Here is a 23,220-nt window from a genome sequence, read left to right on the forward strand (position 1 = left end):
TGCGGGGGAGGGAGAAATGACAATATGAGAAGAGAGGGCGGGACTGGGGTCCCACCCTGCGCCCCAAGTGTCCGAGGCGCTTGACCATTGTGCGTGTTCGCCTGGCACGTCTCCGGCTCTGGGCACTGGGTGAGTATCGAGGTCCCCACCCCACCCGGAGTCTCCCATCAGCCTCTGCTTCTTGTCTCTGTCAGTGTCTCTCTGGGTCTCCTCTTGGCTTCGGTTTGGGGGTCGCTTGCTCTACAGCTGGATGGGGGTGGTCCCTCGTGCCCTCAGCTACTTCCTTCTCCTCTCTCTAGCTCTGTCTCGTCAAGTGCATTTTCTTCCCTCTCCTCCACTCCTTGTGCTCGCTGGCTTGTGCTGCTGTGTTTGCGGCGTGTCGGAGCTTCTCCTTCTCCTGCCTCCCCCCCTGCTCTCCGCCCCCCTGTCTGGGGTGCCCTGGCCTGTGTTGTGACCCCGCGTCCCAGCTGGAGCTGTACAGTCCTCCTAGCCTGTGCTACCCTCTCTCCTCTCCCTGGGGGTCTGCGGCTCTCGTGTGAGCCGTGGACTGTGGATGTCCCTCCGCCTGGACTTCTTTGGGGGGAGGGGTGTCTCTCACTGCTCTGGCGCCCAGTCTGAACGTCCTGGCCTTCCCTTTCCGGCCCTTCCAGACTGTGTTGGGGTGCACTGTGTGTCTGTCTGCGGTGGGGGGCTGTGTGTCCCCTCCTGGAGTCTCCCTCACCGTGTTGTCCCTGCTTGGGAAGTGGGGCTTGGTCCGCGCGTCCCTGCACGCGGTTGCGAGGCATCTTGTGTGATGTTGTGCGTCCCTCTCCCCCCTCTCCCTCGCTCTGCACCTGCGCGGGAGGGCTCTGGAGGGGGGAGGGTTAAGGGGGAGGGCCAGACCGGAAGTGCCTCCCCCTTCTCCTCCCCCCCGCGCCTCGCCCCTCCCCCTTCTCCCGCCAAGGGGGCCCCCACGTTCCCCTCCCCCCTGCCCGGCCCCCTCCACCGCCCGGCGCAGGACGGCAAGGGGTTAAGCCTCGCGCCCGCCGCCCGCCTCCGGAGCTGTCCGCGGTGCTGAAGCCGGCGCCGTCCGCGGTCCTCTCGCTCCCGCCGCGGCCCGACCCCGCGCCCCGCGCCCCCGCGCCCCCCGGCATGTGAGCCCCCGGCCCTGCCCTCCCTCCCGCGGGAGGGTGCGCGCCCCCTCCCCCTCCCCCCTCTCGGCGCGGGTCAGCATGAGGCGGGGCCTGGGGGCCCGGACACGGGGGTTCGGCCGAGCGGGGACGGGGACGCGGCGGCGGCGGCGGCGGCGGGGGCGGCCGGCACCGGGACCGGGCCCGGGGCCGGGGCCGCGGCGGCGATGGCTTTGTCTGCGGGCGGCGGCGCCGGGGGTCTCGGGGGCCGCCCCGGTGGGGGCTCCCTGCCGCAGCCGCCCCCCGCGCTCTCCTCCAGCTGGCCGGCCCTGGGGCCCCGGCGGCGCAGCGTCTGGTATATCTACAGGTAACGGAGCGCGCCGCCCCTTTTCTCCGCGGCCCGACCAGGAGGCCCCAGCCCGCTGTGACGACCCTCCCCCAGCCGCTAATCCCCCATCCCTGGGACTCCTCCCCCGCCCCTAAGCCGCCCCCTCCGCCCTTCTCCTCTAACCTTCTCTCAGCACTAAAGCCTTTCCGGCCCCCTTGTCTCTACCCTTCTTTTTCTCATCCCCCTCCCTGGGCCTCTCTCCCCGAGCACCCCGCAACACACACACACACACACACACACACACACACACACACACACACTCTCCAAGCCCCTCGCAGGCCCTTCCAGGCCCCCTTCAGCTCTTCCTCCAAGACCTCCCTCCAAGGGAGGCCCTCCAAACGGACTCCACTCCGGGTTTCGGGCCCCATTTGTCCTTTCTGCCACCCTTAGCGCCCCCATTCTGGAGCCCTCCGCTCAGGCACCTACACCCCAGGCCCGCGTTTCTCTGATTCCTGTATCCCCACACCCCTTCAAGGAGTTGGCAAGTCCCCCCATTCATACCCCTCTCTCCCATTCACAGTCATTCCCCCCCCCATCACACACGCATCCCGCCCCCGGCCTCCCCTCCCCTCCCCTCCTCTTTTTCCGCTGCGTGTCACTGTGAGACTGTGCGTGTGTCCCTGTGGCTGTGTTGGTGTGCGTGCGTGTGTGCCTGCCTGCAGCCGTGTGTGTGTGTGTGTGTGTGTGTGTGTGTATGTGAGAGAGAGAGAGAGGGATGGAGAGATGGTGGGCTCCCAGCCCACCCCCCAACTGTGTCTATCTGGGTGTCCCTGTTTGACGGCGTCTGTCACTGTGTGTGACTTGGAGCGATAGCGAGGCTGTCTAGGGACTCGTGTGTGTTTGTGTTTGGGGGGGGGGGTCTGTCCCAGGGACTGCGGCTATGTTTCCCAACACCCACCCTCCTTTGCCAGGCCTGTCCTCTCCCCGACAGCTCCCCCCCTTCACCAGTGACTCCGTGTGTCTCCATCCCCATGCGCCCCTCTCCCTGCCCCCTGAGGGTCTATGCCTGTGTGGGGCACGTGTGCTGAGACACGGCTGAGCTTCTGCACCGGGAGCTGCATCTGCCTGTGTGTGCCGCTTCTCAGCATGGGAGGGGGCTGGCTTCCCCTCGTGGGGGCCTGTGTGCAGGCCCTGGAGAGGCCGGTGGAGATGGGTACGCGGGGAGGGGCTGAGTACCAGAGGGGGGCGCTATGTACAGCAGCAGGCTCTGGGCTGTGGGATGCTGGGTGTGTGAGAGGGACCTTCAGGGTGGGGGTGGAGGGAGTCGATGCTGCTGCAGTCTCTGTGTGTGGGATCTGGTGAACAAGAGCTGGCCGCTGAGCTCCAGAGGCCGCTCAGGGTCGCCGAGGGATGGCTTGGGGGAGAGCATTGTGCGCGCTCCTGCAGGGCAGGTAGTCAGCAGTGCAGAGCATGAATGGGGTGCTGCGTGGGTAGCGAACACTAGGGCAGGGGTGGGGTTAGAGGGTCTGGGTAGGAGGGTGACAGGATGAGAATGGAACGGCGGCGGGGGGACACTGAAGTGGGGGGAAATGGGGAACACCAGAGCATAGAGCGGGTGTAGAGTGTGCGGAGAAATGGGGTAAGGAGGCAATGCAGGAAATGTGAAGAGAATTTGGGGGTGGGGATTTAGGCAGTTTAGGGAGAGCACAGACAGAGGATGCAGGGAATGTAAATGAAATGCAGCTGCAAGTAAAAGGAGGCGGAAGGAAGGGTGTGTGATGAAGTGAATTGAGGATGTAAAAGTAGGAGGAGGCTTCCACGGATGAGAATGGAAGGGGGGGGACTGGGGAGTATGGAGGAAACCTAGGATGCTGTAGGGGACACAGTGGAGGTTCTGCACAGAGGCTCGAGAGGATGTGGGAGGGAGGAGGGCAAAGGAGGGGGAGAGGTGGCCTGAGAGGAGGTGGCCTGGCCCAGGAGGTCACAGAAATCAATGGAAGACACTTTGGGAAAGAGGATGTGGGGTGTGTGAGGGCAATATGGGAGGTGGAGGGAGGGCCCCGTGGGGTGCGATGAGGGCTTGCGGAAGTGAGGGCTGATGGGGGGTGGGTTAGGGTCCTGTGGAGCTTTCAGCTGATTTGGAGGAGGGGGGGTCGGGGTGCAGAGCGAGGTGGGGGCATACACAGGAGTGGGGGAGAAGGAGTACAGAGTTGCACGAAGCTGTGAGGACAAGAGGGCCATTAGGCAGCCCAAGAAGAATGTGGTGGATGAGAGAGACACCACACAGAGCTGGGGTTTGTGTGAGAAATTCGTGGGAAGGAGAGAGGCATATGCCCAGGATGGGGAGACTTGAGAGGGAGGGACAGAGGGGGTGCTTCGATGGTCAGGGGGTGTTTGGATATTATCGGGGTATATCGGTTGCCTGTGGGGAATTAAAATCTTGGCTTTGACATTTTTCTGGCGGTGTGAACTTGAGCAAGTTATTTCTCAGTGCCTCAGTTTCCTCATCTATAAAACGCGAATGATAACAGTCAACCCCTCCCAGGGGTGTTGTAAGGACTGAGTGAATAAATAAATGTAAAGTGCTTGGAACGCCATCTGGCATTCAGCAGTGGTTCAATAGATGTTACTCCTTGTTGTGTTACTGGCATAGCCTGGGATAAATTTCAGGCACTGGAGGGGCACGTGCATGGTGAATTTGGGACAGATGTCTTTGTGCTGGGGTATTTGGGTGCAGTGGAGTGGAGCGTATTACTACTGAGTGACCCAGGTATTTTCTGGGGAATTGTTGAAGACTTTTGTTCGCTGTGTGAGCTCAGGCAAGTTGCTTAACCTTTCTGTGCTTCCGTTTCCTCACTTGTAAAGTGGAAATGGTACACACAGCTACCTAGAGGCTGACTGTGGGAGACAATTAAGTCATTTACCCATGAGGGGTTTCAAATACTGCCTCGCACATAGCAAGTGCTTCTTCTTGGCATCTAAAGGATATGGGAGTTTTGTTGAATTGTATCGGGGGATGAGATGTTTGGGGAAGGCTTGTGTATGAAGTGTGAGGAGAATGTGTGGGTGAGAGATTCCAGGGGCAGGGAAAAATTGGGGGAAAAGCACGGGTTTGTGGCATGCATGAAGGCGAGTGAAACTGCTGTAAATGAGGACTAAAGGGGATCTGAAGAGCATTACTGGCCACTGGGGGGGCCCTGGAGATCTGGAAGGGCTATGGGGGTAGCAAGGATATGAGGGCTCAAAGGAGCATGTCAGGTTACGCCGTGGGCACCGAGGTGGGGACAAGGATGCCACAGAGTTCATGGTCAGGAGTAGGTAGCTCTGACTTCTCAACCAATTCCTGTCAGCCCTATCCACTCGCTCTTGGGGGCTTCTTTGCCTCTTTCCTCCCCTCCCCTCCCCCGTCCCTTTCAACCCCTTCCCTCCTTCTCCTCCAACATCCCCTCTACCCAGCTACAAAGGTGGCCGGTCCCTGTGTTGAATATAAGGTCAGAAAGACATAGCGGGTATGGCATAGACGCGTTTACTGGACCATCGTGAACCTTGAGCAAGGGCAGTTGTGGGCTGTGTCTACATGTGCACGCCTGCTGTTGGACCCACCAGGTTATAATAAGGAGGGTGGGAGCAGGGATGTGCAGAACACCGTCCCTACGGTACCGACGTATGGATTTGACGGTGGATGTCATGGGGGGTCGTGGGAGTATCCGGCGTGCTTGTGTGTGTGGAGGGAGGGTGGCACCGAAATACAGTAGGAGCACCTTAAGTTTTATTGGCGTGTGCTGGTTTATGTTCAGGGGGCGTGTTATGGGAATACACCGAGATCAAAGTGAAGGGGAGTTATTATTGGAGCATACTGGGATGTGTCGGGGTGTTACTGAAATACACTGGAGTATTCGTGGAGGGCTGTTTTGCCAGATCTCTGGGGGTAGGTAATTGGAGTGCGCAGGGAGCGTGCTTGGCTGTTATTGGAGTGTGTTAGGGCCCGTGGATATTACTGGGGTACGATGAGGGGGTCTGTGTGTGTGCTGGGCCAGGTTTCTGACCTGACTGCAAGATGCAGCGAGGTACGTGTTCCAGTGGCTCTGGGGTGGGGGTGATTGTGGGTATTCTGAGGCGCCTGGAGCCAGGGCGTCTGGGTATTCCTGCTGTATACTGGGGTGCCTGGAATGGAATGGATGTGTAATCCTGATGTACGCGGTGGTGACGTCTAGGGTTTGGGGCTGTTATCTGAGTGAGCCCCGGGCGGCTGTTGAGATACACGGAATAGGTTTGAATTTAACTGAACTTTGCTGGGTGTGTGAGCCTTGCCTAAATGTGCTGGTGGGCTTTGGTGGCCTTCCTGGGGACCATCCACATATTCACACGCAGTTTACATTTTGCTAGAATCTACCGACTGCATGAAAGAGGTACATTTGAGATATACCGGGAAATAGATGTCAGCGCTGTCCGCTAGAATTTTCTGCGGCGATGGAGATGTTCTGTATCTGTGCTGTCCAGCGTGGTAGCCACTAGCCACATGTGGCTGCCGGGCACTTGGAAACGTGGCTAGTGAGACTGAGGAACTGGATTCTTCGATTTAATTTTTAATTAATTTGCATATAAATAGACACAGGCAGCTAGTGGGCACCATATTGGACAATGCTGAATCAGCGATGTTACAATAGGTGTGGGGACCTGGGGAGTTGTTACTGCAGCATATATATGGTCAAGGAGCTGGGAGAGGTATTATCCAAGTACACGTGTCCTCTAGACCAAGAGGCTTGACCGAAGACAGCGAATGAATTCTATTGCGCATGTGCTACGGTACCCAGCCCTGTGCCGAATACTACGTATACTATATATAGGGAACTTCCACAGCGACCCCATCAGGTGAAGCCTGTTATTGCCCCGCATTATAGATGAGGAAACTGAGGCCCCAGAGGTTAAAGGCGTGGGCTCAAGGTCACAGACAGAAAGTGGACAGCAGGGACTCCAGCCAGGCTGCCCGTTCATCCGGCAGTTTAGCTCCCCATTCCTCACACTGTGCTTTGCTGAATGGATGGGTGGATGGATGCACCGATGGATGAATGAGGAAAGACTGAGTGGGAGAGCGAGCGCTCTGGGCTCTGAGGGGGAGGCTTGTCAGGGCTGCTGCGAGCATACACACGTGGAGTGGGTGAGGAAGCTCCTCGGAGCGGGGATGACTGGTTCTGGAGCTTGGGCTCAGGTCACCAGGTGGCTGGTGGGGCACGGGCTCTGGGTCTCATGATCCCTTTTCCACCCGCCCCACCCCTGCCCCTCCCCCACCCTCCCCGCCAGTGATTACATCATCAAGGAGAAGACAGTTCTGCTGCAGAAGAAGGACAGTGAGGGGTTTGGGTTCGTGCTCCGGGGGGCCAAGGGTGAGTGGCGGCCGGGGAGGGGACGGGGGAAGGGCTCTCTGACCCGGGGGGGAAGACAAGGAAAGGGACCCCAGCCTGCCCACCACCCCACCCCAGGGTGCTGGTCCCACAGCTACGGTGAGGCCTCCGTGACTTGGGTCTGAGCCCCATCCCCTGCTCGGCCTCTCCACCCCCTCCCCTCCGACCCCGCCGGCTCCTCCCCATCTGCAGCGCAGACCCCCATCGAGGAGTTCACCCCCACCCCGGCCTTCCCGGCGCTGCAGTATCTGGAGTCGGTGGACGAGGGCGGCGTGGCGTGGCGAGCGGGACTGCGAATGGGAGACTTCCTCATTGAGGTGAGTCCCGGCCCCCAAGCCCAAAGGCCTCTCCAAAGACCCTACCCCTGGCCCGCCTTCCACAGACACCGCGCTCTCCTCTGGGCCCCTGGCAACAGATCCTCAGACCCCTCGTGATGTGTGCCAGGATGCGGCTGCCCAAATCCAGATTCTCCTTTGGCACCAAAGCTTCCCAAACCCCGTCCCCCCCCCCCCCCCCCCCCCGCAGCCAGCCTCTGCTTCTTCAGGGACTCCATCTGAAAGCCTTTCTGAAGTATCTCAGATGACAGAGCTGTTCCCCGCCCCCCCCCAGGGCACGCGCTTGCACACAGACACACACACACACACAATGCTGGAGGGCAAGGAGGGAGAGAGAGGCAAATAGGGTGGGCCCAGCCCCTTCCCCAACCCTGAGGCCAGGAGAGTTACAGGAACAGAGTGTTGGGGGCTTGCAAGGTAGAGGAGGGTCAAGGGGAGAGAAGGGTGACCGGCAGTGCCACATACAGGGCAAGGCAGGAGGAGGCCACTTCGATGGGGACCCTGAAGTGGAAAGCATCCCTCCCCTCACCCATTGGCTGTGCTCTGGGGGTGTCTGTGCCATAGGTGAACGGGCAGAACGTGGTGAAGGTCGGCCACCGACAGGTGGTGAACATGATCCGCCAAGGGGGTAACACGCTGATGGTCAAGGTGGTGATGGTCACCCGGCACCCGGACATGGATGAGGCTGTTCATAAGAAAGGTGCTTCTCCCCCCACTTGTGTGGCCAGGCCCGGGTCCCCCACTGCTACTAGACTACAATCCTCAGGGAGCCCTAATGGCCCAATGGTCCCCACCCTCCCCCAGGGCTGCTGGTTCAGGACCCTCTGGAGAGGAACCGAGTGAGGGCTCAACATGCCGATGGGGACGGCATCTCTTCTCCGAGCTCTGGGAGCGCCGCGGTGGTGAACGGGGTGGGGGGTGGGGGGAAGGTCACGGGCTTTCCTTCCAGGGTACTGATGCCTGACCCCGCTCGTTTTTTCCAGCACCGCCGCAGGCTAAGCGGCTCCCGCCTCCAACCATCTCCCTGCGTTCCAAGTCTATGACCTCAGAGCTGGAGGAGATGGGTGAGCTTGCGGGGCTGCTGGGGCCCAGGTGCTGCGGACGGAAGGGGGCAGAGGGAGGCTGGACCGTCCCTTGAGTTTGTTAGTGTTGTTAGTGACCAGGGGTCCTCGTCCTGGTCCTGTCCCCCCGTCCATGGGTCAGACTCTCTCTGGCCTGCGTGTGCGTCGCTGGGAAAGGGCGTCTGAAAGCCGACTGTCCTTCGTCCTCTTACATCTGTTTCTGTGTCGGGGTCTCTCTCTGCGTCCGTACGTTCCTCTCTGCGGGTCCCTGTTTCCTTTCTAGCCCCTCTCGCTCTGTTCCACCTGAACCCCGCAGCCATTCTCCATCTCTCCCTCCACCAGCTCCCCTCACTCCCACTAACAGAAAGGAAGGCGAGCCCCTCCCTCCTCCAGGCGGGGCTGTTTCCCCTGCGGGGGGCGGATCAGGCAGCTAGCTGACCGCCCTCACCCCAGGGCCCTGAGGGAGGCGGGCGTTCCAGAAAGGGGGCCCCTCGCCTCCCCTGAAGTCCTAACTCTTCGCTCCTCTACTGCCTCTCCCCCGGGCTAGTCTCGCCCTGGAAGAAGAAGAGTGGTGAGTGGGCACAGGACTGGCGGGAGGGCCCCCGACCCTATCCCGCCGGCGGACTCGCCCCTCCCCCATCCCGGCCCCTCACTGCCCCACTCGCGCTTGCGCACGCCTGCTGGCCACGCCCGCTGGCCACGCCCGCTGGCCGAGCCCGCTCCGCCCCGCCCTCCGGGGGCGCCCCTGGGCTTCATCCGCATCCTTTGCCCACAGAGTACGAGCAGCAAGCTGCGCCGGTGCCCAGCATGGAGAAAAAGCGGACCGTGTATCAGATGGCTCTCAGTAAGATGGCCCTGCTCCCTGGGCTGCCCAGGGCCCCGACCCCACACCGCCTGGGGTGCCGCATCCGCTCCATCCCTCTCCAGGCCCGCGCCCCCTTCAGCCACCCCCGCACTGATCACCTTCACGCCTCGACTTGGCCCCAGCCATCATGAGTCTGAGTTCCCACCCCTGTTTTGAGCCTCTCCGCACTACCTTCTGCCTCCCTTCCACCCTCCCTCTCACGATGGCTGTCCTACTCACCGCCCTCACCCCTTCCCATCGCTGGGTCCTGCCTGCCGGGCTGGAGACTGTGTCTCCAAGCAGGGCCGTCGGGCCACCGGGAGGGAGACAAGGGTGCCCTTTTCTGGTTCACACGAGACACTGAATGGGCTCCCGGCAGCTCTGTCTCTGCGCCAGGCCAAAGCAAGCTTCTTTTCTCTGGCTCTCCGCCCCTCTTCCCCCTCCCCCTAGACAAACTGGATGAAATTTTGGCGGCAGCTCAGCAGACCATCAGTGCAAGTGAGAGTCCTGGGCCTGGTGGCCTCGCGTCCCTGGGCAAACACCGACCCAAAGGCTTCTTTGCCACTGAGGTAGGCAGCCTGGTCTGGGAAACTGGGCCCTTGGGGGGAAGGAAGCTTGAGGGATGCACAGGGCAACTTGAAGCCTTTACCTGTCTCCTTGCAAATCCTTCCTGACTCCCCCGTGTTAAATGCCCGTCCTACGGGGCACCGCGCTTCCTGGGGTTCCCTCCTTTCTCCCCACTCTGGGCGTCCCCTTTCCTCTCGACCCATCCTCTTCCTCCTTGTTGTCCCCCCAGATCCCATCTCTCTCACCTCCCTCCACTCTCCATCCTCTCTTGCCCAGCTCTTTCTGTTCATCTCCATCCCACCTCAGGGGTCTCAGGGAAGGTAAAACGGTGTCATGGATGGCGCTCCCTGGCCCAGGCACAGCACATAATAATAGGTGCTCAACAAGTGGTAGTTATTAAAATATTAATTATCATCTCTGTCTAAGCTCTGCCTGCTAACCTATAGTGGGTGTTGATCACATTTCTGACACTACGATTTTACGTGGCTTATCTCATTCATTCCTTGGAATCGTCCTGGGAGGTACACTCGGTTGTGATACAGAAGGGAAACTGAGGCTCAGAGAGGGAGCCGGGATTTCAACCCCAGGCAGTCAGGCAGCTGGATCCGTGATCCAGCCACGGCCCTGGCTCTTCGGGTGGGGACCTGCTGGTCCCTTCCTGGCTGCGCTCCTCACTGGACTGGGCCCCTTCATGGGGACACATCCCCCACCAGCACTGCCAGTGCTTTCCCCCCTCCCCCCTCCAGAGGCCACACGGGGCCCTACCTCTGTCTCAGCACTTCCTTCTTCTCTGCCCAGGCCCTGCCCTCTGACCCCACCCTCTGACTCCCTCTTTTTACAGGCCACACCCACCACTGGTGACCAAGGGACCACTGACTCTAAAACTGGGTGCTTTGACTTTTGCGGGACCATGGACCCCTTTGGCAGGCTGGCATAGTCCTCATAATAATGCTTATAAATGCATAAAATAAAACATAATTCGTAAGGGTCAAGAACAGTACATAACCACGGGGAGTGACAGTGAAAGGGTGTAGCCTCACGAGCGCCATGCAAGCCCGAGCCCAGAGTTCAGCTCTCGTGAGTGGATGAAGTTAGCTTACAAGTCCCTTGAACCAAAAATAAAATTTTAAAAAAATACATAAGATAACAGAAGAAGCCAGTTACGCCGAAATACAGTTATCAAAATATTTTTTGAAAGCAAAATTTGCGATATAGTAATGTCGGTGCCTCTTCTTCACCGTGGTAGCCAGAAGGGTCTGGTGCTGGATGTTGACTACTCTAATTTCGAAGTCCTAAGAAGCACAAACACTCTTTAGAGAGATCTGCAGCCTCTGCAACGAGGGACACAGAAATACCTGTGGTTTCTGTCGGGGACACAGTCACAGGTTTTGCTTAGACTGACGTGGGCTGTTGCCCACATCCTTAATTGAGAAAATGTTGTGTTTTAGTTGGAGAATAATGAAAATAAAGATGTAGGGTTTTTCTCCCCATCCAAGTAAGCGTGCAGGGCCCCCCTGAAATCTATCCAGAGCCCTCTTAAGGGCTCAGCCACCTATTCTAGAAGGCCTAGTACTTTTTTTTAATTTTTATTTATTTATTTATTTATTTATTTATTGGCTGCGTTGGGTCTTTGTTGCTGCACGCAGGCTTTCTTTGGTTCCGTCGAGCGGGGGCTACTCTTCGTTGCGGTGCGCGGGCTTCTCGTTGCGGTGGCTTCTCTTGTTGCTGAGCATGGGCTCTAGACACGCGGGCTTCAGTAGTTGTGGCACGTGGGCTCAGTAGTTGTGGCTCGAGGGCTCTAGAGCGCAGGCTCAGTAGTCGTGGTGCACGGGCTTAGTTGCTCCGCGGCATGTGGGATCTTCTCGGACCAGGGCTCGAACCCGCGTCCCCTGCACTGGCAGGCGGATTCTTAACCACTGCGCCACCAGGGAAGCCCCCTAGTACTTTTACAAGAGCCAGAAATGCAGGTGGCAAATTTTGTATCGAGACTCCTAGAATTTCTCCCAGATTTAGAGGCAGAGGGTGCTTGGCCACTTCTCAGGGCTCGGCAGAGGGCCCTGCATGCAGGAGCCATCACTTCACACCCATCCTTGGCTTTGCGAGGAATTTGAAATCTCTGGGCCTATTAGGGTCATCTTCCGTGCCCACCTCCCCCCAGGGTCGGTGTAAGGATTAAAAGTCCATAGGTAAGGGGGAGGGATAAATTAGGAGTTTGGGATTAACAGGTACACACTACTGTATATAAAATAGATAAACAACAAGGACCTACTGTATAGCACAGGGAACTATATTCAATACCTTGTAATGACCTGTGATATAAAAGAACCAGAAAAACTGAATAACTGAATCACTTTGCTGTACACCTTAAACTAACGCAACATTGTAAATCAACTATACTCCGATATATATATATATATATATATATAAAGTCCTGTCCCAAAAAAAAAAAGTACATGGGCAGTAGAGCTAGGCAAACCTGCCTCCAAAGCCTGACCGCCTCTAACTTACTATGTCGCTCGGCCCACGCTTTTAATTTTCCTGTGCCTCAGTTTCCTGTTCTGTAACATAGGGGTAAAGCCAATCTTGCTGGTTCTTAGGAGGACTGAATGAGATCAGCTTCTAGCACAGAGGCTCTCAAGGAATGGTGAGCCTCCCCATGCCATAAAATAACAAACTGGAGACCCCACTGTGACCCCCGCATGCGCCCCAGAGACCCCACAACAACATTCCAGGCTCGGTACGGAGTCTCTAGTAACAGATTAAGGCCAGTCCTGTTTTCATTTATTCGGCAAATGCATGGAGTACCCACCAAGTGCCAGGCTGCCAGGGTGCCAGCCCCTCCCTGCATGAACCTCCATTACAGGACAGACAAGATCCTGGCTCCAAAGACACCCCCAGGTGGGCCCAGACACTGGCCAATAGTATAACCAGCTGCCAGCCTGCCCCCATCTCCTAGAAACGAAACACCTGAGGTCTTCATGGGGCCTCCCTTTCCTCTGGATCCTGGAGGCCAGTGGTCATCTCCCGTTTTCTTGTCCCTCCTGGGGTCTGTCCCTGGGCCTCCCCCAAGCCCTCCCTCTCATGTTGAGGGCTCTCTCTGCCCCCATCTCTGCCCTCACCTCCCACCAGCCACCCTGATCTCTCTCAACCCCTGAGTCAACACAGGGACCCCTCTGTGACCTTCCTGCATCTCCGTGCCTCTCTCAGTGGGTGGTCTTCTTCTCATCTGGGTCTCCATCTCCCATCTGTTTCGGCTTCTCTCGCCTCTTCACTCTCCCACTTGGACTCCGCTGCACCTAAACCAGGGGGGCAAGCGGGCAGTGTGGAAGCCCAGTGTGGCCCCCCAGCCTCCTTTTAACGGACCTGCACCACAGTGGACAGGGCAAAAGATTGTGCAAGATGCCACTGTTTAAAAACTTAAGGATGGAGAGATTTCAACCCTCCCTGAAAAACACACCTCTGCGTAAAACCTAAGGGGGGTTGGGAGGACCCACTGCACCAACAGTGAGGGTGCAGACCCCAGGCAGATCCGCTGTAGGTCAAGGCCCCTCTTGGGCTCTGTCTCCTCTTAGGGCTCTGCAGTTCACCTGTCTGTCCTCCCCTCTGCGTGGCTTTGCTTTTCTTGGCTACTGTCTGTTACCTGGTGACTGACCGCCCTGGAGGGGGGGGCGGTCCCCTGATCCCCACCTCCCACATCTTGGTCTGGTTGGTCTGGGCTCTGGTTTCAGCCATTCTCTGGACTCAGTTTCTCCCTGTGGTTATTTTTACCATATCATCTTGGTTGCATCCTCTGCCTCCCTCTTCCCCTCCCGGGACATGTCTCTTTCCCTGCTAGGGTAGCTCTGGCCCTCTCCATGGCAGAATCTCTCAGGACTGCCTTTTTCTCCCTGCCTTGCTGGGTCCCTCTTTCTCCCCATGGCTGTCTCATGTCCCCTCCTGTCTCTCCCCTACACCTCTGGAGCCCCATCTCTGCCTCTGTCTCCCCACCTCTGTCTTTGTCTTGCTCTGTCTCTCCATGTGTCTCCCCCTCCGATCTCTTCCCCCTCACCCCTTTCAGGGGCTGGCTCCCTAACGCGAATTTCCCAGCCCATCTTCAGCCTCTAGCCTGTACACAGCACCAGGGCACACTCTGCCATGGAGGCACCAGACCCACAGCGACCCACGAGGTGGCACAGGAAGAGGGCGGGACCTCTGGTCAACTCGCTGGGGAGGAGTCTGCCCGGCAGTCGGTGACGTCACACGCACCTGGCAGACTCTGATTGGCTGCCCCCTCTGCGCGGGAGAGACCGCTCCCCGTTTGTTGAGGGAGGTCAGCCTGTCTCACCTTGAGTCCGTCCACCCCTCAGGCAGTCACTCCTAGCCTCCTCAGACACCATTATGGCTCCTCTGTCAGTCAGACATCTCCTCTGCCACTATGATCCCTCTTGTGCCAAGCTAACCCATTATTTGATCCCTCTTTTCCACTTAGAAGGTCTTCTGCCAGTGTGCCAATATGACGCCTCTCCCTTGAGTCTGGACCCTCTCCTGCTAGGGGAACCCTTCCTCTATCACTCTAACCCTTCCCCCGTTATTCTGTCCCCTCCCCATCACTCTGACCCTTCCCCTGTCACTGTGATCCTTCCCCATCACTCTCTCAAAGGAACAGAACTAGGGTTACGTCATCAGGGTGCTCCCCCCATTTTGTCAAGGTGTCCTTCATTCTACAAATATTTATTGAGCAACTACTATGTGCTGGACCTGCTGCTCGGCCCTGGGAGTATAGGAGGGAACCAGCCAAACAAAGTTACCTCCCTTAGAGAATTGACACTGGCGGGGGAGTGGGAGTATTTTGCGGAATTGGGTTCTGCTGTATATAAGAGAAACCCCCAGATAACAGTGGCTTGAACAAACAAATGCTTATATCTCTGTCGTCTTGAACAAGTCTGGAGTAGGGAGTCTGAGGCAGGTGTGGCAGCCTCCATGGTCTTGAAGACCTAGAATTCTTCTCACCCTAGCCACAAAGTCACCTCATAGTCCAAGAGGCTGCTGGAGCTCCAACTATTGCACCAGCATTCCAGGTAGCAGGAACAAGGAAGAGTGAAAAGGCAGAAGTGCAAAGGAGGGCACATTGTTGCTTCTTGGGTTACCTCTGATGAGACTTCCCAGAAGTAAAACACAACACTTCTACTTATGCATCTGGGCCGGCTTTAGTCCTATGACCACACCTAGCCACAAGGGAGGCTGGGAAATGTAGTCTCTCAATAGGTGCCAAATAAGATTGGGGTTTTCTTACCAAAGAAGAAGAGTAGAATGGGTATTGGGTAGGCTACATGCCCAGGGAGACAGACAATAAACAAGTAAGCAAATAATTATAATAACTCTAACCTAGGATAGGTGGAGGAAATTATGATGCAGAGGAATAGAAGGAAGGCTTTCCAGGGAGGAGACATCTGAAACTACCAGATCCCACCCAGTGTCACCCTGCTGTCTGATGTCATCTCCCACCCCTCAGCCCTTGGCTCACCCACTCCAGACACACTGGCTTCCTAACTATTCCTTGAACACAGCAGGCTCACTCCCACCTCAGGACCTTTGCACTTGCTGCTCCTTCTGCCTGCAATACTCTTCCCCTGGATACATCCCTGGCTGCTTCCTTCAGGAGTTTGCTCAGGTTGTACCCTCTCAGCGGGGTGGTCTTGACTGCCTGATTTTAAATTATAGTCTCCCTTTCTTCTGTCACTTACCTCCATCTGACCCACGTTGTATTTTACGAATCTATTTTGTTGATGGTCTGCCTGCCCTTCCCGTGGGCAGGGACTTTTGTCTGTTCTGTTTACGGCTGCATCTGTGGCATCTAGAACAGCCCCTGGCATGAATCAGGTGCTCCATAAATATCTGTGGAAGGAAGGAAGGAAGGAATGATGCAAACACAGAAATAGTCCCAGTCCGAGGTGAGGGCAGTGAGAGGGGTAGCACAGGTGCATTCTATGAAGGTCTAGAGCATCACTGTCCACTAGAGCTCTCTGTGAGGATGGAGATGTTCTCCATCTGCACCGTCCAGTATGGCGGCCACCAGCCATGAGTGACAATTGAACACTTGAAATGTGGCCAGTGTAATGGAGGAAGGGAGTTTTCAACTTCAGTTTATTTAAATTTATTCAAATTAATTGAAATGTACATCTGAATGGCTAGTGGCCACTGGATTGGGAAATGCAGGGCTAGAGGAAGGGGGTGGCCAGGCCAGGGTGGGGGCCAGGATGACAAGCAGTTTTCGCTTGGCAGAGAGTGGGGAAGGGATTTTCCAGGCAGAGGGAACAGCGGATGCTGAGGCTCTGAGCTGAGAAACAGCACAGGGAATTCAGAGAACTGGGAGTGGTTAGAGCAGGAGGACAGGAGGGGGCGTGGTGGGGAGGTGAGGGCAGTTAGGGTCACACCCCAAAAGTGGGGACCCCATCCAAAGAGGCCTTCCTTTCTATGAACTTGTGGTCTCAAAAACGGAGAAGGAAGACACATGGGGCCACCTGGCAGAAGCAGGGGAGTCAGGGCCCGAGAGTGCCTGACATTGGCTTGTTCATTTGACACAAGCTTACAGAACATCAGGCCTGTCTGGGGACTGGGGACCTAGCAGTGAACCAGACTGATAAAAATCACTGCCCTCAGGAAGGTTGCATTATGACTTCTGTGGGCGTTTGTGCCCCTCCTTCCTAAAAAAAAAAAGTTAAAGGTCAAAATTTTATGACTGTGTTGATGCAAAGCTGAATATTATCCAGGCTGAATTATAATTATTTTTCCCTCCTATTTGAAAAGAAATTAAAACATTTCCCCTAAAAGTATCGTGGGCCCTTGACCCTGTACCCATGGTGCCTAGGATAATGTCTGGTGTCTTCAGGGAGCTGACGTTCTCGCCAGGAAGACAAACAGACAGTAAGCAAGAAGTGAGAGAAGCGTCATGAAAAAAACAGGACAGGGAAATGCAGTAGGCAGTGACTGGGAGGGATATTTGAGCAGAGGACATAAAGATGGAAAGGAATCGGTGATGATTGGGAGGAAACCATTGCAGAGAGAAGATCCAGGACTTGTAAGTGTCCTAAAGCAGGGATGAACCTTGCGGCACTGCAGGAGCAAGAAAAGGTGGGCGTGGTGGGACCAGAGTGGGAGATACAGGCAAGGGCTATATACACGGTGTCTTAAATCACCGTGATTCTTAATCTAAAATCAGAGCCTGAGATAAGGATGCCTGAGACAACGATTTCCTAAGGGGGAACCTGTAAGGGCATGGGAGAGACAGGATGGGCTGCAGAGAAAGTCAGCAACCCTGGTCCCCACTGGAGTTTGCCTTCAGCCTGGTCCCTTGGGGAGCTCGGGAGTGTGAATTGCAGGATGGAGATAATCCCTCCTTAGACCTTCCTGTCAGTTGGCTGCAGGCTGCTCCCAGAAGTGGGGGCATGTAACAGCTTGGGCACGTCAACTCCTTTGGAGGGGGAATGATTCTTCAGAGCAAGGGGCAGCCAAGTGTTGCAGGCAGGTGACACAGTGGCTGGGGATGGGCACAGCATCCTGGCTGAGGAGATCTGGGTGGGCACAGGCAGTGTCTACCACAGGGGCTTTGAAGACCAGACTTGGGCACTTGGATCACTTCCTAACTGATGTGAGATGCTACTGTAGGATTTTAAGCAGGGCAATAACATGATCAGAATTTCTTTTAGAAAGATCCCTCTGACTCTTGCGTGGAAAGCAGACCAGGAATGGGTGGCAGGACAAGGGGGGCAGCCAGGAGACAAGGAAAAGGCTACTGCCATCATCTAGGCAGGGAGTGGTGGTAACTTGGACCTGGGCAGTGACAGCAGGGGTGGAGAAAAGTGCCCAGATTAATGATCGGCTTGGGAAGCAGAGCAGACAGGCTCAGTTGATAATCTGACGTTTTCCCCCTCTCTTTCTCCCCGCTGCTGCTGTCAGGACTCAGAAACCTTTCCCTACCCCAGAATTCCCTTCCATCTCCTTCACACCCCTCTCCCTTCCTGCAGAGGCTGGGGAAGGAATGGAGGATGGCTGTGTGGGGAATCCATGGGTTTTCATGCCCTGATTGATTTTTCTCTGCTCTCTTTTCTCTCTCCTCCTCTGACTGCCAACCCAAAGTCGAGCTTTGATCCCCACCACCGCTCCCAGCCAAGTTATGAACGTCCTTCCTACCTGCCTCCAGGACCTGGGCTTATGCTCCGGCAAAAGTCTATTGGTATGTCACCTGCAAGGGTGGGTGTAAGGGATGCCAGTGGGGAAAGGGGAGGCTGGGAGGGGTGACAGTTTACGGGGAAAACAAGGGAGCCTGGGAATGTTCTTTTCTCCTTCCATATGTGACCATCAAGTTGGGCGAAGAGCTCAGGCTTTGTTGCTGGGCAAACCTGGGTTTGAATCCTGGCTCTTGTCCATCCTGGCTGTGTGACCCAGGGCAGGCAGCTTCACTTCTCTGGGCCTAGGGCTCTGCATCTAGAAAATGGGGACATCATTGCCCCTGCCTGGATGCAGTTAAGTCGAAACCACCACAGAACCTGGTTCATTCTCTCTTATGCCAGACTCCATTCATTCATTCATTCTACAAATGTTTATTGAGCACATATGCCAGGCTAAACTGCTGGGGATTTGTCGGGGAACAAAACACTAAAGGGTCCTGCCCCCATGGAGCTTACCTTCTAGCTGGGGAAGACAGACAACAGCTTATAAGGATAAGAAATAAGAAAATGATATAGTATGTTAGCTGTGTTAAGTGCTATGGAAAAAAATAGAAAAAAGGTGGAATGAGTCGAGATGTCAGGAGTGCTGGGGGGCAGGTTTGAGCTGAAACTTGGAGATGAAGTGGGGAGCCATGGGACTATCTGGAAGTAAGGCATTCCACACAGCAGGAACAGCCAGTGCAAAGGTCCTGAGGTAGGTAGGAACAAGCTGCCATTTGCTAAGAGAGCAGCTTGGGAAGATCGTGGGGAGGAGATCGGGAGCTCAGTTTGGGGCCTGCTTAGTTTGAGATGCCAGTGAGACATCCAAGTGGATGCAGCATTTGGATATAGAAGCCCGGAGCTCAGGGACAAGGATTGGGTCCGAGACAAGCATGGGAGTCTTCAGCAGGGAAGCAGTGAACGAAGCCATGACACTGGTTGAGATGGTCAACGGAGAGCGAGTAGTCAGAGGGGAAAAGGGAATCAAGGACTGAGCCCTGGCCGTTGATAAGGAGGCAAAAGATTCCACTCCTCCAGTTCCCTCCGAGTTGTTTTGCTGTTTGGATCTAGCTTTCCCCCAGCTTCAGTGTCCACAGTCCACCAGTGTGTGTCATTTGCCTAGTATCAGTTACCTGTACATCTGCCTGACATTGCTTACCTATGAATGGGCTCCCTCTTTTAAATATTAGCCTCATCCTAAGCACTGCTATCTGTGAAATCACAGATTTGATGTGCTAATTACATTTCTCTTCTGCATGTACATGAAAAGAAATCTGTAAGTATGCCCAGAAACACGGTATCTCTTCCTGGCTCAAGCCATTTTTGCTCATCCCAAGCGACCGCCGGCAAATACCTTGCCTTTGGGCGAATTAGAAAAGGCGCCCCCTCCTGGCCCTGGAAGGAAGTTAAGCTGAATTCCGCCCGCACCGCCCCCCCCCCCCCCCGCCCCGCCGCACACACCACACCTCTCTTGCTCCCTCTGCCGTTTGCTGTTGTGCAGTGCACAACCTGTATTACTGTATCGAACGGATTTGGATTTATCACATCTGGGTAAGCTCTAGACCAACCCATGTTCTTCTTAACATCTACTGGGTGTCATTATTATTATCATTGTAATATTGAAGTTCTGTGGGACAGGGGAACAGAGAGGCCACCCCTTCCCATCCCCACCCTGCTTCTGGATCCTCCGTGTCTTCCCAGGGGCTGCAGAAGATGAGAGACCCTACCTAGCACCCCCAGCCATGAAGTTCAGCCGCAGCCTGTCTGTGCCTGGTTCGGAGGACATCCCGCCGCCGCCCACCACGTCCCCACCAGAGCCTCCCTACAGCACACCTCCAGCCCCCTCTTCCTCCGGCCGCCTCACTCCCTCTCCCCGGGGAGTGCCCTTCAACCCCGGCTCAGGTGTCCCCCACCCCGCCTCGTCACCGTCGTCCTTCGATGGGCCCTGCCCTCCTGACAGCCGTGTAGGGAGCCGTGAGAAGAGCTTGTACCACGGCGGGGCCCTCCCCCCTGCGCACCACCCGCCACCCCCACACCAGCCGCACGCTCCGCTCCCCCAGCCACACCACCACCACGCCCACCCGCCGCATCCCCCGGAGATGGAGACAGGCGGCTCCCCCGATGACCCCCCACCGCGACTGGCTCTCGGGCCCCAGCCCAGCCTGCGAGGCTGGCGGGGCGGCGGGCCCAGCGCGACCCCGGGGGCCCTGTCCCCGTCGCACCACGGCAGCGGGGGCGGGGGTAGCGGTTCCTCCCAGGCCCCGGCCCTGCGCTACTTCCAGCTGCCTCCCCGGGCGGCCAGCGCGGCCATGTACGTGCCGGCCCGTTCGGGCCGCGGGCGCAAGGGCCCGCTCGTCAAGCAGACCAAAGTCGAAGGCGAGCCCCAGAAGGGCGGCGGCCTCCCGCCCACGCCCTCGCCCACGTCTCCGGCGTCCCCGCAGCCGCCGCCGGCCGCGGCCGCCCCGTCGGAAAAGAACTCCATCCCCATCCCCACCATCATCATCAAGGCTCCATCCACCAGTAGCAGCGGCCGCAGCAGCCAGGGCAGCAGCACCGAGGCGGAGCCCCCGACCCAGCCCGAGACCGCGGGCGGCGGCGGAGGGGGCGGCGGCGGCGGCTCCTCCGCGCCGAGCCCCGCCCCGGCCATGTCGCCAGTGCCGCCGCCCCCCTCGCCCGTGCCCGCCCCCGCCTCGCCCAGCGGCCCGGCCACCCTCGATTTCACCAGCCAGTTCGGAGCGGCCCTGGTAGGGGCGGCTCGGAGAGAAGGGGGCTGGCAGAACGAAGCCCGCCGGCGGTCTACGCTCTTCCTCTCCACCGACACGGGGGACGAGGACGGCGGCGAGAGCTCGCTGGGCCCGGGGGCGCCCCCGGGCCCCCGGCTGCGCCACTCCAAATCCATCGACGAAGGCATGTTTTCGGCCGAGCCCTACCTCCGGCTGGAGTCCGCAGGCGCCGGGAGCGGCGGCGGCTACGGGGGCTACGGAGCCGGCAGCCGAGCCTATGGGAGCAGCGGAGGCAGCAGCGCCTTCACCAGCTTCCTGCCGCCGCGCCCCCTGGTCCACCCGCTGACCGGCAAGGCCCTAGACCCAGCCTCCCCGCTCGGGCTGGCCCTGGCCGCCCGAGAGCGGGCGCTGAAGGAGTCCGCGGAGGGCGGTGGGGCCCCCCAGCCCCCTCCGAGGCCCCCGTCGCCCCGCTACGAGGCTCCGCCGCCCACGCCGCACCACCACTCGCCCCACGCCCACCACGAGCCGGTGCTGCGCCTCTGGGGAGCCCCCCCGCCGGACCCGGCGCGCCGGGAGCTGGGCTACCGGGCCGGGCTGGGCAGCCAGGAGAAGTCCCTTCCGGCCAGCCCGCCAGCTGCCCGACGCTCCCTGCTGCACCGCCTGCCGCCCACCGCCCCCGGGGTCGGGCCCCTCCTGCTGCAGCTGGGGTCCGAGCCCCCGGCCCCGCACCCCGGGGTGAGCAAAGCCTGGAGGTCCGCAGCCCCGGAGGAGCCCGAGCGGCTGCCCCTCCACGTGCGGTTCCTCGAGAACTGCCAGCCCCGGGCCGGTGGGGCGGGGGGCAGGGTGCCCCCCTCGGAGGACGGGCCGGGGATCCCGCCGCCCAGCCCTCGCCGGTCCGTGCCCCCCTCGCCGACCTCCCCGCGGGGCAGTGACGAGAACGGGCTCCCCCTGCTGGTCCTGCCGCCCCCCGCCCCCTCGGTGGACGTGGAAGACGGCGAATTTCTCTTTGTGGAACCGCTGCCCCCGCCCCTGGAGTTCTCCAACAGCTTTGAGAAGCCCGAGTCGCCCCTCACGCCGGGGCCGCCCCACCCGCTGCCGGACCCACCCACCGCGGCCAGCCCAGCGCCCCCTGCGCCGCCCCCTGCCGTGGCCGCCGCCCCTCCCACGCTGGACTCCACCGCATCCAGCCTGACTTCCTATGACAGCGAGGTGGCCACGCTGACCCAGGCGGGCCCCGCAGCTGCTGGGGACGCGCCTCCGCCGGGCCCAGCAGCCCCAGCCGCCCCGCCTCCGCCTGCCCCACAGCCTGGCCCAGACCCTCCAGCTGGCACAGATTCCGGTATCGAGGAGGTGGACAGTCGGAGCAGCAGTGACCACCCGCTGGAGACCATCAGCAGCGCGTCCACGCTGAGCAGCCTGTCTGCCGAAGGCGGGGCTGGCGGCGGGGTGGCCAGTGTGGCCAGTGGGCCGGAGCTTCTGGACACGTATGTGGCCTACCTGGACGGCCAGGCCTTCGGGGGCAGCGGTCCTCCTGGCCCACCATACCCGCCGCAGCTCATGACTCCCTCTAAGCTCCGGGGCCGGGCGCTTGGGGCCAGCGGAGGCCTGCGGCCTGGCCCCGGTGGGGGACTCCGAGACCCTGTCACTCCCACCAGCCCCACCGTCTCGGTGACGGGGGCTGGAACCGATGGGCTGCTGGCCCTGAGTGGTTGCTCAGGACCTTCAACGGCAGGTGTGGCCGGCGGTCCAGGGGCTGTAGAGCCAGAAGGCCCACCGGTGCCCTTGCCATCCGCCTCCTCCCTGCCTCGGAAGCTGCTGCCCTGGGAAGAGGGCCCGGGTCCACCACCACCCCCCCTGCCTGGGCCCTTAGCCCAGCCTCAGGCCTCAGCCTTGGCCACAGTAAAAGCCAGCATCATCAGTGAACTCAGCTCCAAGCTTCAGCAGTTTGGGGGCTCCTCGGCAGCTGGTGGCGCTCTGCCCTGGGCCCGGGGAGGCGGCGGGGGAAGCGGGGACGGCCACCACGGGGGAGCCAGCTACGTCCCAGAGAGGACTTCCTCCCTGCAGCGGCAGAGGTGAGCCGGGGGCTGGAGGTTGGCAGTGGAGGCCAGAGGGGCTGGCTGTGGGTAGCAGAGACCGTCTTCCACATAGCTTTGTCCCTTTAGGGTCCCAGGTGGTAGAAAGAAAACAGAAGCCGGGCTGGCTTGGAGAAGTTTGCCCTCAAAGAAGCATGCTTTCCCAGCCACTTTAAATTTCCCTTTATCTCAGTAGCTTCTGTGGTCTCCTCCCGTCACCATGACAACCCACATTCCGTGATGAACAAAAAGAGTGATCAACAAAGGAGGAGATTGGAGCACAACTTGCTCCATGTCTGTTTCCTTGGTGGGTTGTCAGTTCTGACAATCCCTGAAATCTTCAGGTCCCTTGAGCCCCGAGTTTGTCAAGACAAGATGCTTTGGGGCACGGTCCGTGGTTACAAGTGTGGTTCTGGAGCCAGGCTGTTTTGGATCCTGGTTGCAGCCCCGCACTTTCTAACTGGGTGATCTTAGGCAAAGGAATCCACCTCTCTGTAGACGAGGGACAGCATAGAACCTTTCTAAAAGGGTTTTTGAGGGCATTGTTGTACCATGAGATGGGGGAGGGGAGGGGTTGCTTACAAAAGCCCAGC

The 23,220-nt window shown here is 58.5% G+C and overlaps 1 protein-coding gene across 3 annotated transcripts in view; it reads left to right on the forward strand.

Annotated features, from left to right (window-relative positions):
* SHANK1 (SH3 and multiple ankyrin repeat domains 1) overlaps positions 1 to 23,220 on the forward strand; it is a 43,422-nt gene that overhangs the window by 17,876 nt on the left and 2,326 nt on the right. For 2 of the 3 annotated variants that reach the window (XM_032612624.1, XM_032612626.1), the window contains 9 exons: positions 6,739 to 6,821; positions 7,032 to 7,156; positions 7,739 to 7,874; positions 8,158 to 8,238; positions 8,783 to 8,806; positions 9,011 to 9,079; positions 9,530 to 9,648; positions 17,762 to 17,858; positions 19,534 to 22,627. In XM_032612624.1, the coding sequence (XP_032468515.1) occupies positions 6,739 to 6,821; positions 7,032 to 7,156; positions 7,739 to 7,874; positions 8,158 to 8,238; positions 8,783 to 8,806; positions 9,011 to 9,079; positions 9,530 to 9,648; positions 17,762 to 17,858; positions 19,534 to 22,627 (3,828 nt within the window). The remainder of the gene's footprint in view (positions 1 to 6,738; positions 6,822 to 7,031; positions 7,157 to 7,738; positions 7,875 to 8,157; positions 8,239 to 8,782; positions 8,807 to 9,010; positions 9,080 to 9,529; positions 9,649 to 17,761; positions 17,859 to 19,533; positions 22,628 to 23,220) is intronic. The other variant, XM_032612625.1, reaches the window with a different exon arrangement.

The sequence above is a fragment of the Phocoena sinus genome, chromosome 19 (genome assembly GCF_008692025.1).
Source record: "Phocoena sinus isolate mPhoSin1 chromosome 19, mPhoSin1.pri, whole genome shotgun sequence".
NCBI lineage: Eukaryota > Metazoa > Chordata > Mammalia > Artiodactyla > Phocoenidae > Phocoena > Phocoena sinus.